Genomic DNA, 13572 nt, shown 5'->3' on the forward strand with positions numbered 1-13572 from the left:
TATAAATACCCTACATGCCACTAGAAATCCTTCCAACACCAAAAGCTTCATACCACAGCTTCTTCTTCCTCCTAGCTCCTCCTCCTTCTCGTTCTTCTTCCTCGAAACTAAGCTCGCTGAACCAGGCATCGACGATGGCGGTGGCGTCGAAGAGCGAGTTTGATCGCCTTGCATGTGCATTGCCGCTGGAGAGCAACGACCCCGGCAACCGCCGCAGCAACGACGCCGTCGACGGGGACGACGACGACGACGACGTCGACGTGGCTCCAGCTGCCTGAATGCCTGATTATTACTAATCTATATGTGCTTACAACTAATAATCTAAGTATTTACAAATGTATGCGCATCTGCAGCAGTGTTACTAGCCTACGTACTACTCCACTGCTTGCTAAGGTGAGCGATGAGTACTGTATCAAAGTAATTAATTAAGCAGACGTTTTGATGTGCTAGATAGCCAGTAAGCTATTATTGGATGCCTCTGATAACTTATGATACTACACATGTAGTTGTTGGCAATAAAGAGGTATGATATATATATATATATATATATATATATATATATATATATATATATATATATATATATATATATCTGCTACTATGCATGCAAGAAACTCGATCTAATTAATGTAACTATGTAAATCTCGGTGGACAAATTTTCATGCTTAAATACTGTCCAGTATTGTATTAATATATATTTTTCTTGTCCGTTTAAGTATTAATGTTTCTGTTAATGCATGCAAGGCGATGAGATTTGAGGGTTTTAGGATGTTATTTCTCCTGGTCGGATAGAGGGTAGTAGTTCTGCGTTTATAGTTTTCGAGACCCTCTATTAGCGGTCATATGCTTAATTATGTAGTTGTGAGAACTTGAGGTTTAGTACGTACTTTGTGTATTGGCCGGCCGGGGCAATGAATTATGCATACTTGCATGATTAATTATTGAGCAAATTTAAAAAAATTAATAAGGTACTAGACAATGTCATATTTTTCAAACGTAAAATTTAGTATCTTTTTATTATCTACCTTAAGCTAACAATATTTTGAGTATAAACTTTAGCTTCTAGAAAATGTTTTTTCAAAGAATGGTAAAGTTTTCCCATCATTAGGGCATCGATCGACTCACTTATCACTAGCCAGCTAGCACATAATAAGAGACATATATGCGCATATTAAGGTATATTCACGAAACACTTAGTAATTTAGCACAGGGAACAAGAAAATCATATGGATTTATTGTCTACAAGAATATAATTACATGCCGGTTGATTACCAAACTTCTAAGCATGGTTTCTCCAAAAATTTTCTTTGAATACCTTTTTAAAATTTGTCAAAAGCACTGTAGTAGGTGAGAGCAGGGAAGCGCAGTCCATTATATTTATTCGTTTATGCACTTTATTGTCATAAAACTTTTCTGTCATAATTAATCATCAAACCGGCCCGGTCCTGCAAGTTCAAACAGGACCAAATTAATTATAATTAATTGGAAGTGGATGCAGGTTTAAGCTCCTAATGAATGCTTCACCAAGTGATGCTTCGATATAAAGGCTACTCCCGATGCTGGTTTCATTGTCAATAAATATGATGTCATATCAGCAAAACTGATGATATGGTATGAGATTTATGAGAAGAGAGATAAAATCAGTTTAACCTAGATGAAATAGGTGGTGCACCATTTTTAACACTTTAAAACTGATTAAAGCCAGCATTGGAGCAAAACCAGCTTCATTTCAACTTCTCCCCACCCAATCCAACCATAGTTTATATGGTAAACTAAATGCAAGTTTATCTAAAAAATAACAAAAAATAAAACTGCACATTGGAATGGATAGTTTCGTAGCACTTGAGCTGATGTGGTATCTTTGGAAAACAATAAAATAAAACTTGCTATTGGGAATAGCCTAAGCACCCTTTTTATCTTACCTGAAAATAAGAAAAAATAGATATATTTTCGGAAAGCATCTGCCTAAGCACTTCCATTATCATATTATTTTATTGCGCAATTGATGAGACAAGATACAATTACATGATTTACAGAGCTATATCTAATGACAAATTTGTTCTTAAAGCTATAAGATTCTATTGTTGTATCAACGGGTTAGCTGGTTTGCAACGATGGTATGCCAATATAAATGATTATATATATAGTTTCATCCAATGTTGCTATTAACTTACATATACTAGCACAACTTAATTGTGCCATATCATTTACTAGGATGCGTATCTTGAATGGAACAAAATATATAGCTTACTGCCTGTATACTAGACACAGTTGTACCTAAGAAGAGAAAACCTGGCCATGAAGCTCAAATTGTCAATCTGGTCGAATATTTTGCATCATGCAGAATGGCTTTCAGCTACAAGAAGGTGACCTAATTAACCAACGGCGCCTAGCTTGAAACAAATGAACCAGACGTACAAAGCTGACACCTTGCTTTGGTCAACAACCAATGTCAAGTTGTCAGCTAATCAACTGAGTAATCTCGATCAGATCCTCCTATAAATTGATGCTAAAGATGCATGTTATTGCATCACTAAGCAGCTCTGGTTTTGCAGTTCTAGCCATTGCCGAGATAGATAGAAGCTGGTTCACTGATCGATCTGCCGCCATGGCTTCTACCTCGGGTTTCTTCGCCTCGGTGCTCGCCATGGCCGTCGTGCTCGCCGGCAGCAGCAACTGCCAAGCGGCGCGCCTCCTCGCCGACGCAACGCCTCCTCCTGCCGCCGTCCCGGGAGTCCCGGCCGTGCCGGCGGTCACGTTGCCACCGATGCCAGCCGTGCCGGCCATCCCCACAGCAGCGCTGCCACCGATTCCGGCGGTGCCAACCGTGCCGAACACCGCGTTGCCGCCCATGCCGGCCGTGCCAAAGGTGACGCTGCCGCCCATGCCCGCAGTGCCTGCTGTGCCGGCGGCGACATTGCCGCCCATGCCAGCCGTGCCCGCCGTGTTGCCGCCCATGCCGGCCGTGCCTGCTGTGCCGGCGGCGACATTGCCGCCGATGCCAGCCGTGCCCGCCGTGTTGCCGCCCATGCCGGCCGTGCCCAAGGTGACTCTGCCGCCGATGCCCTCCATGCCGGCCGTACCCAAGGTGACACTACCACCGATGCCATCCGTGCCGGTGCCATTCTTGGCACCTCCTCCTTCGGCATAAGGTCGACGATGCCAATGCTGTTGATCACCTTGTGGATGTCTACGCTCTTTTATCATTAATTGGGTCATTTGATTTTATCAAGCTTTTGATTGTATATCAATTATTCCCTGCAGTTTGATTTGTTTTATCTGTGTGTAAATGCATATGTAAATGTATGCGAGTTGATTATTTGTAACGTGTTCTAGCTGGACACATCCTCTGTATATGGAGTCCTCGGCTATAAGTATTTGTTTATGGCATTTCATTATAAAAGTTATTTAGTTTGGTCAGTTCAACTTGTGTTCTTATCAGAATGGCTGTATTTTGTTGCATATGACGTAACTTGGACTATTGTTATTGTACGGTCACCTTGGACATGTATTAGAAAGACCAAATACAATAAAAATTTGGTATGTCGTTACTTTCCCAAGTACCGTACGTAAAACATTCTCGATAAAAACTACTCGATAGACTTAGAGAGGTTTTACGTCAACACTTTTAGAAAATGATCGCAAATAAACTATGAACAACAATAGATCAATCCCAGAAGACACGAGATTTAACGTGGAAAACCCTCCTAAAGCAGCAGAAAAAAACCATGAGCGTCAGCCAGCAAATATCTTCACTATGTTGGGCTAAAGTTACAGCGCCGAATGGCCGAATGGTGGCTTACAAGAAGCATATATATCAGGCGAAGTGGCCTTTATACGAATGCAAATGAATTTAGATCATAACTCAACAAACACAATCCTATAAGTTGAGAAAAGATTTTACCCGGCTATATATTTGGAGTCCGGCTATGGACGCATAACAAGGAATACATAATGTAGTCGTAGCTATACAAAGAATTTTAACTGATGAGTGATGACTATTGTAAGCTAGCAATGAGCCTTATGGTTGTATTTGCAAGCTCTCACATCCAAGTCGGCATATGTTTACTACTATAAAGGCATCTAGTTGTGGTGACAGTGAATCTACCGTCACCACCTACTTTCATTATATTTTTACAATTTACTCCCTTAACTTCGTATTATTAAAAATCAATCAAATCTCGATGGATATCCACATAAAATCAAATTGATATGGATTTTTTCTATTTATTGTAGGAATAACATAATATCTTTTTATCCTTTGCAAAGCACAGGCATTCGACTAGTACTATAAAACAAAGTACATCAATTTTATACTTCGAAATTATTTTTCAAGATGAATATAAGCATATCACTTTCAAAAAAATAAATCAGAGTATTTATAGAGAAATTTATGACCAAAGTTTAAACATATTGATTACGTGCATTACAGACGTCACTTATATATTTGTGACCACAAATAGTACCAAATGATTGCAAGAAGCCGCTATTACCAATAGCATCAAGAATATAGCTAAGTTCTACAGTCCTGTGGGTTTTTTTTTCTTTAAGATAATATTCCATCCATCCTAGAGAAAAGATGAACTTACACATCACTTATCGAGATCATTCCTAAAAGTTGTTTTTTTTTTCTTTTCGATAGAGGCAATAGTTCTACAGAGAGTTCGCAACTGGCAACACAGAACAGAGACTCAAAATTCACATGGTACTGCAGTTTGATTCTTGCAAAAAAAAAATTTTAATACGATGGTCATATTAATATGTCATTCTTATAATTTTATATGGACAAAAAAACTGGCAGCTAGGCAATTTAAAAAATAAAAACTACCAATCTGCAGGTCGTACAGTTTGCATAGTCCCTGTGGTTTCGGCTACAAGAAGGTGAGCTGGTTTTTCAATACAAGAAGGTGAGCTATAACCAACTCCTTGAAACCAATTAACCAACCAGTTGCTCATAACCTTGCTTTGGTCAACAACCAATTGCAAGTTGTCAACTAATCAATTAATCCCGATCAGCTTTCCCCCCTATAAACCCCTATAAATTGCTGTGAAATTTTGCATGTTTTTGCATCACCAAGCAGCTTCGATTTGCAGTTCTACTCCATAGCTAGCATAGCTACTGCATAGCTAGCCAGCCACGGATCTCCCAACCATGGCTTCCACTTCGGGTCTCTTCGCCACAGTGTTCGCCATGGCCATGGTGCTCGCCGGCACCACCACCAGCCAAGCGGCGCGCCTCCTCGCCGACGCAACACCTCCTGCCGCCGTTCCGGGAGTCCCGGTGGTGCCCGCGGTCACGTTGCCACCGATGCCAGCCGTGCCTGCCATCCCCGCGGCGACACTGCCACCGATGCCGGCGGTGCCAGCCGTGCCTGCCATACCCGCGGCGACACTGCCACCGATGCCGGCGGTGACAGCCGTGCCAAACACCGCTCTGCCGCCCATGCCGGCTGCGCCGAAGGTGACGCTGCCTCCAATGCCCGCGGTGCCGGCAGCTACGTTGCCGCCGATGCCAGCCATGCCCGCCGTGCCAAACGCCGTCGTGCCGCCCATGCCGGCCGTGCCCAAGGTGACGCTGCCGCCGATGCCCTCCATGCCGGCCGTGCCGAAGATGACGCTGCCGCCGATGCCATCCGTACCGATGCCGTTCTTGGCACCACCCCCTTCGGCATGAGCACAGTCTGCAGCATGCATAAACTGCGTCATTTGATTGGGCTTTTGGTTATATATTCCCCATGTTTGATTTGTTTTCTGTCTGTGTGTAAATTCATGTACATGTATGTGAGTCATTTGTAATTTGTTCAGTTAATTGGCATCTTTTCTATTATGATTAATTACTCGGCTTTGAGGACGTGTGAAGTAGTCATGTACATTACATTTTGATTATAAAATTCATTTTCGTCAGTTTGAACTTGTGTTGGTTTCAGAATGCCACAGTATTTAAATTTGTTGCATGTCCCCTCTTTTAATAATTTGGATGACTGCGGCATCAATTAATTGCACGGTCGATTACATATGGTTCATCTGATAATCATGGGAATCGAAATGAAATGGTTCTTATAAAATCATCATTATCTACAGTCTTGGATATATAACGTAAACCAAATTGACTTAAACGTGGCTGTCTCGCCCTGTCTTGAACGTCATATAATAATGAATTAATGAAGTATAAAATTTATAAGTTGCAAATAAGCCCGAACTAGAACCTCTGCCCCCCTTCTGCTCATGAGCCATGGTTTTAAACTCGTTTCCTTCCCACAGACACCGGCCATATGTAGATGTCTTTTGTACAAATAATACTACCCACTTTTATTTCTATGCTTAATCATTCGTCTTAATAAGAAGTTTTACTTAATTATTAATTATTTTGCTGTAATTTACTTCATCCGTCCTAAAATGTAACTAAAAGAGAATGCCATAGTGTTTCTTAATAAATGAGAAATAAAATCGAAAGATTTTTAAATAAAAAATGATTAATAAGATAAGCAGTACCATGAAGTACCATGAACAATGTCATAAATGATTATATTGTGGGGCAAGATTCATATCCTGTAAATGTTAATATTTTGCAACTATGGTGTATTTCGTTATTAAAGATGCTTTGATAAGAATTACAGGTCATCACAGACTCATAATCCAAATAGACTGAAGCCTGATGCATCGGAAGATAGCAGTATTAATTTCCAAAACTTATAATTAGCTCATCCCTAGTTAAATTTTAGTAAGTTATTTATGGATAAAAATAACTTTAGTTTACAACGTACCGACCATACATCTAAACTTTTCAGATGAAGAACACTAATAAATTACTGATACCATGTTTATATAGGAGTATAAAGTAGTACTCCCTCCTTCCTGAATTGCTTGACGTCGTTGATTTTTTTATAAACGTTTGACTATTCGTCTTTTTTTTAAAATATGTAAAACCATATATATACATAAAAGTATATTTAACCATAAATAAAATGATGTAAAAATAATTAATAATTATGTAAATTTTTGAATAAGACGAATAGTAAAACATATATAAAAAATCAACTGTGTTTGGAAAACAAAGTACAACCGTTGAACTGCCCTCAACCTGATGCCTTGTATGAGATCAGAAAAGCTAGCTTGTGTTGACTGGTGTTCCTAATAATCAAGGGATTAAACTTGTCAAAACAGAACGCCTGGGCTGATCTAAGCACATTTCAACCAACTAATCATGGGTGACCTAACCAAAGAAGAACGATGTAACATTGGTCCACCTCAATCAAAACATGATTTTTTTTCCTAACTGTAATTAACAAATCCTTGCAGATGGTTAGGAAGGTCAACAACCAATGCCAAGATCTGGCCAAGCAACTGGATTTGTGAGCTATAAATATTTCCATGAATTGCCCATGGCTTTGCATCAAACAATACTAGAGTTTTCGTAGTTAATTAGCACTACTAAGTGTAGCTAGCTCAGTAGCCAAGCAAGCATTTCAATGGCTTCCAGCTCGAGCTTCCTCGCCATGGCCATCGCCGTGGCTGTCATGCTCCTAGTGGGCAACGGCAACACTGGTCACGCAGCGCGGCGGCTTGCCGACACGACCGAGGCGCCGGCACCGGCTGCCGCCATTCCTGCCGTTCCAGCCATTCCGAAACCGGCGATCCCCACCGTGCCGGCGGTCACGTTGCCGCCTATGCCGTCAATCCCGGCCGTGCCGGCGGTGACTCTGCCGCCGATGCCTGCAGTGCCGGCGGTGACTGTGCCATCGGTGCCCACTGTGCCGGCTGTGACTCTGCCGCCGATGCCTGCGGTGCCGGCGGTGACCGTGCCACCGATGCCCACTGTGCCGGCGGTGACTCTGCCGCCGATGCCCGCAGTGCCCAGCGTGCCGAACGCCGCCACGTTGTTGCCGCCGGCCATTCCCGCCGCCGTCGTGCCGGCGGTGCCAAAGGTGGCGCTGCCGCCTATGCCGGCCATCCCGACGGTGACGCTGCCGCCGATGCCTGCCATCCCCAACGTGCCAATGCCGTTCCTCGCGCCACCTCCCAAGGCTTAAAAATAGCTCGTTCGATCGCCATGTGTGTTCTTCAGATTTTCAGTGTGTGTTTATGCTATTCTATTGGTGTGACAATTATACGTTTTTTCATGGTGTACAGGTGTTTTGTCATTCTTTCACGTATGTACTAGTATTATACATATATATATGTGGGATTTGTGCTCGATCGAATACGGAATTGTTTGTTTAAGTTTTCTTCACCACTAATTTCTGAAATTTTCTTTCTTTCGAGTGTAATAAAATCTTTAGATTGACCAACACATTAAGAGAGAATTCGGTCCATAACAATTAATTTTAAATGTTGTACGCATACCCTGTCCCTAAAAATATATCTGAAAATTAGTACGACGTATCCTGAGATTAAAGAAGTTGTCACATATATCTCACTCAATGAGTATCGGGTACATCCACAGTAAGGACATACTTGATGTTTATTCATGCAGCTGGCAATAAGGAGAGCCTTTAGACATGCAGAAAGTAGTATAGATATGCCATAATGTGTATCTGCAAAATAAAAAGATATATATAGTGTGACCAAAAAAAGGTTTGTCTATCCTCAACCTACCTGGAGGCTGGAGCTCTCCTATGAGTATATGACACAAGAAAATGGACAAACCCATTTTATTTATTTCTTGCCGGCAGGTTACTACCTGTCATTAAGAGTGCATTTACTGCTTATTTACTGTTTTACTGTTCCATTATGGTGTCCTAAGAGCATGTTCAATAGATTATCTCTCTCATATTCCATCTATATTTGAGAGTACCCAACAACTCGATCTCGTACTTCATTTAAAAATAGAGGATGGAGGTAGTTACTATGTATTAATAAAATATAGTTGTGTGATATAGATAATGTAATATGGATGATCTACCGGAATATAAATAGACATAGAGAAATAATCTTTTTTAATGATCATTCAAATGCACAATAACTGAATTTAGGGCTTATTCGGATCATAGGAATTTCATAGAAAACAATTCAATTCCTCAATTTTTCCTCTGAAAATCCTTCAAACCGAAGAGACCCTTAGATGAGTTGTTTGACATGCTCTAAGCATACAAACGTGTTTGCCACTCCCAGTAAGTTAACTTAACCCCCTCGTTTTTCACGTGCACGTTTTCCGAACTGCTAAACATTGTATTTTTGTAAAAAAATTTTATAGTAAAGTTGTTTTAAAAAATCATATTAATATATTTTGTATTTTTTTAATAATTAATTAATTATGTACTAATCTATTACTACGTTTTCTATGACGGTAAGTTAACTTACACCCCTTCTTACCGACCACAGCCAAAGTTTACTCACAAGCATACATATTTTACTACTCCATGTGTTTCACATTAAAAGGTTTCGGTTTTCCTAAATTTGAACCATCCTATATACTTTTTATTTATATATATATATATATAATTTAAATATCCATGCAAATTCCCAATTGGGTGAGTAGACAGTGGTCCACTTTCTACATCAGTTCGTGTGTGCTTGCTGTTGGATTGTCTCTAATTGGCCATAGAAAGAATATAGTTTTTTTTACATCTTAAAATATATTTTGGGATATTATATTTTTTGTGTAAAAGTTTAGTACGTACATTGAGATATGATGTACTAAGATGTACTAAGCTACCAAAATTTTTGACACCTCAGTGTACTTCCAAATATGGTAAAAAGCCCAAAAGAATATGTGTGCTTATAAGTTATAATTGTTCAAGCCAAATCATTATTTCCTTTGTTTATTGATTGATGTTGGGGTATTAAGCAAGCAAACAAACACTAAACCATCACCAGATAAGAACTCTGAAACAACTATAGTTTCATCGGAAAAAGCTTCAAGCTTTGTTGTTGATCAGCAGCAGGTGGTCCGGCGTGACGGCGGCCCAGAACTCGTCGTCCTGCTGCAGCGCCGCCATGTGCTCCGGCGACAGCTCCACCTCCGCCCCGGGAACAGCGACACCTTCCCGTCGTACTTGTTGGCCTTGCCGCTCCGCGCCGCCACTGCCTTCCCCCACCCGAACCCGAAGTCGCACCCGTACATGTCGAACCGCGGCGAGCTACTGACGAACATGGCGCCCGCGTCGAACAGCCTGAACGCCGACACCGACGGCGTCGCCGCCGAGCGAGCCCGGATGGCCTCGTCCGTGTGCGCTGCCACCGCGCGGCCCACCGCCCATGGCGGCCGCCGCCCACCCGTGCCCGCGCGCCAGGAGCTCCGACGCCGGCACTGCCTCCGTCGACGCGGCGAGGATGCTGTTCCCGAAGTACTCCGCCGGCAGCGGCGGCCGGAGGCGCCCGCGGTTGCTGACCGACGCGCGGAAGACCACCTCCTGGTCCGGCGGCAGGCGACGCGCGCGGGTGACGCACCGCCACAGCAGGGAGCTCAGCGCCTGGAACCTCGTCACGGCGGCCGCGCCGGCAGCGTCCCCGGCTGCCAGGAGCTCCTCCCGTGCGCGCTCCTTGAGTGCCGCCAGGGACGCCGCCGAGAAGTGCAGCATCCGCTCGCGCAGCAGCGGAGGTGGCGTCCTCACGATGAGCGCCGCCAGGTCCGCGTAAGGGAGTACGACCGGCGCGGCGGCGCCGCCGTCGGGCGACCAACGCTCCAGGAGAGGCGGACGCGGCGCCGTCAGCGCGGGAGGGGAACGCGCGATCGCGAGCCTGACGCGCGCGATCTCGGCCCAGGCGTTGAGGAAGTCCCAGAAGGCGGTGCCGTCGGAGAGCGCGTGGTTGTACACGAACCCGAGGAAGACGCCGTCGTCAAGCTCGGTGACCTGGACGACGAAGAGCGGGAGCTCGTGGCCGTCGTAGTTGACGGCGTCTCCGAGAGGGAAGAAGGAGCGAACGACGGCCGGGACGTCAGCGTCGGGAGGGAGGACGTCGGCGACGGAGACGCCATCGGCGACGGCGTGGGCGATCTGGGAGCCCTGGCCGTCGCTGTCGATGGAGACGGAGCATCCCCCGTCTGGGAGCTTGTCAGTGACGAATCGTCCGGCGACGGGGGTAGTACGCGTGGCCAGCGTGTCGGCGAGGGCGGCGGCGAGGTGGTCGACGAGGTCGGCGACGACGCAGGAGAGAGTAGCCGTGGACCGGCGAAAGAGGAGGCCTTTCTGGATGTAGTCGGCGCTGAGCAAGGCGACGTCCCAGGTGGTGAGAGGGATGAGTTCCCGCGGCCGAGGCGGTGCAGGCCTCACTGTGCGCGTCGACACCACGCGCACCGGCGACGGCGACGGCGACGACGGCGGCGGCGGCATCCTTGGGAGATGGCGAATTTCCACCTCTCTCTCTACTTAACCAACCTCTCCTAATTAATCTTATCTTTGTATATATAATCTAATCTTGTGAGTTACTGCTAGTGTACATCCATTTCATGTATATATATATATAAAATATAAGGCAAATATACAAGTCGATCGTCACGTCTGACATGAGCCTGCTTGCCTGCTAGTATGATCCAACAAATCCCAAGGTTAAAAAAATACACGAAAAGATGAAAGGGGAAGATCAATGGAAGCTGCATTTGCTCAACCTGATCAAACTTTTTATAGGTATTTACTAGTACTAGATTTCAGATATCCTTGTCTTTGACTCGATCGACAGAATGGCATGCTAATCCTAAGGTAAATTTCAGTTAATATTTGTGCTGACACGAACTAGCGAGCACAGAAATCCCTAACGAGAAAAGAAATAAGAGATAAAGTTAGTTTTCGTGGTCAGTGAAAACTAACTTGGAATCCTAATTGAATTAGCTCCTTAAACATCTCCAACTGTGTACCAACTGTGTACCAAACATGCTTCCAAAAGGAATTTCTTTTGATTAATGTTAAAAACATGGTACCCAACGGAGATCCAAACTTATTCTTAGAATATTCCCACTCTCAATAGTAGTCCAAAAGTAAACCAGATCTAGAGAAACAAATTCGGGTTCCCAATCCATCTAGAGAAACAATCCTCATTTTTTTTGCCAACTAACTATTTTTAAAACCTAACTTTTAGGTTCCTATTGGAGTAGGAGGAGGTAATTTTAGACCCATTATTTTTTAAAGGTCTTCAATATAAGGTTTTTACAACTTAATTTTTATATAGTTCTCTATTAGAGATGGAGATGTTCTTAGCGCACCATTATCTAAATATTAGAGGAGAGGACGTCTAGATATCGAAGCCTCAAAACCCAAAAATTATAAAAGGTCTAAAAAAAACCCAAAAAGAAAAAGACTAAGGGTCAAGATGAACCTAGGCTTTGTTTTTCTGTTACCTGTTGGGCACGTGTTGGTGTTCTTTGGTTGGGCTTTTAACAGGCCCAGCCCAAAGCCCGACTTGGCGCTTTATTTGAACAAGCCTATGTCCCTCCATATCTATTCCGTTAGGTGAGCATCATATTTTCTAAAAAGATGGTTCAAATTTGAGTTAGAAATAGCTATATTTTGTGAGATACCGAGTATAGCAACTCATAATTCAAAGGTTATAAAGCACCATTCATATAGGCTAAAGTCCCTAATGTTAAAAGAATATTTGCCAAAAAAATAGTTATCTTTCCACCCGTAAACTCATTTAGTATCTGGGGTCATTTATGAAAGAAAATAAAATTTACAATGGTTCATGGTCCTTTTGATTGAAATTATTGGACATATGGTTGCCACGGACTATCTACTTGATTATAAAACTAAATTAAATATTTTAAGATACAAACTTAGCAGATGTATTAAAATAAATGATCTAAAGAATACAGTAGAAGAAAGTTCTTTAAGAAAAATATATTTGTTAAAGCATGGTGCAAATAATTGTTTCAACAATCCGGTTGAGTAACCTGAAAATAGGCTGGCCTATGGTTTTATTTAATATGGACAGAACTATTTAATTTACAAATGCCATGTTTGCACAATTAAAAAGGTGTGAAAACAGAGCCAACCGTTGAACTGCTCTCAACCTGATGCCTTGTATGATATCAGAAAGTTAGCTTGTGTTGACTGCTGTCCCTAATGCTTAATAAGGGATTGATAATTAAACTTGCCAAAGAAGAACACACATGACATGTATGCTGATCTAATCATAGGTGAGCTAACCAAAGAAGAACCATGCAACACATCGCTCCATCTCTATCAACACCAGATCATCTCTTCTTCTTAACCAATAATTAACAAATACTCCTAAATTCTTGCAGACAGTTAGGAAGGTGAACAACTAATGTGAAGCTTTGGCCATGCAATTAACTTTTGTGAGCTATAAATGTTGTCATATATTGCCCATGTTTTTGCATCAAACAACCCTAGAATTTCTTAGGGATAAGACACTTATTTTTAGTCTCTTGTTCCATCGAATATTTGGACGCTTATTATAAATAGTAAACGTTAACTATTAATAAAACCTATTTATAATCTTGGGCTAATTTGCGAGACGAATCTATTGAGCCTAACTAATCCATGATTAGTCTATGTGATGCTACAATAAACATGCTCTAATTATGGATTAATTAGGCTTAAAAAATTCGTCTCGTGAATTACCACTCATTTATGAAATTATTTTTTATTAATTTATATTTAATACTTCAAATTA

General features: G+C 42.5%; 3 protein-coding genes and 1 pseudogene across 3 annotated transcripts; 3 read left to right on the forward strand and 1 right to left on the reverse strand.

Moving 5' to 3' along the window:
* Nucleotides 1-1742: 1742 nt before the first annotated feature.
* LOC102704432 (vegetative cell wall protein gp1-like) lies at nt 1743-3449 on the forward strand. The gene is made up of 2 exons (XM_015839587.2): nt 1743-2476; nt 2556-3449. Exons 1-2 carry the CDS (start codon nt 2404-2406, stop codon nt 3149-3151), a joined length of 669 nt encoding a protein of 222 aa, XP_015695073.2. The 5' UTR covers nt 1743-2403; the 3' UTR covers nt 3152-3449.
* A 1703-nt stretch (nt 3450-5152) lies between these two features.
* On the forward strand, nt 5153-5858 carry LOC102707696 (protein PELPK1-like). Its single transcript, XM_040526439.1, has one exon. It carries the CDS (start codon nt 5153-5155, stop codon nt 5672-5674), a length of 522 nt encoding a protein of 173 aa, XP_040382373.1. The 3' UTR covers nt 5675-5858.
* A 1555-nt stretch (nt 5859-7413) lies between these two features.
* On the forward strand, nt 7414-8203 carry LOC107304610 (protein PELPK1-like). Its single transcript, XM_040526434.1, has one exon. The coding sequence runs from the start codon at nt 7470-7472 to the stop codon at nt 8028-8030; it is 561 nt and encodes a 186-aa protein (XP_040382368.1). The 5' UTR covers nt 7414-7469; the 3' UTR covers nt 8031-8203.
* A 1539-nt stretch (nt 8204-9742) lies between these two features.
* Nucleotides 9743-11273, reverse strand: LOC102707984 (annotated as a pseudogene).
* Between the last annotated feature and the right edge of the window lie 2299 nt (nt 11274-13572).

The sequence above is a fragment of the Oryza brachyantha genome, chromosome 7 (genome assembly GCF_000231095.2).
Source record: "Oryza brachyantha chromosome 7, ObraRS2, whole genome shotgun sequence".
Taxonomy (NCBI): domain Eukaryota; kingdom Viridiplantae; phylum Streptophyta; class Magnoliopsida; order Poales; family Poaceae; genus Oryza; species Oryza brachyantha.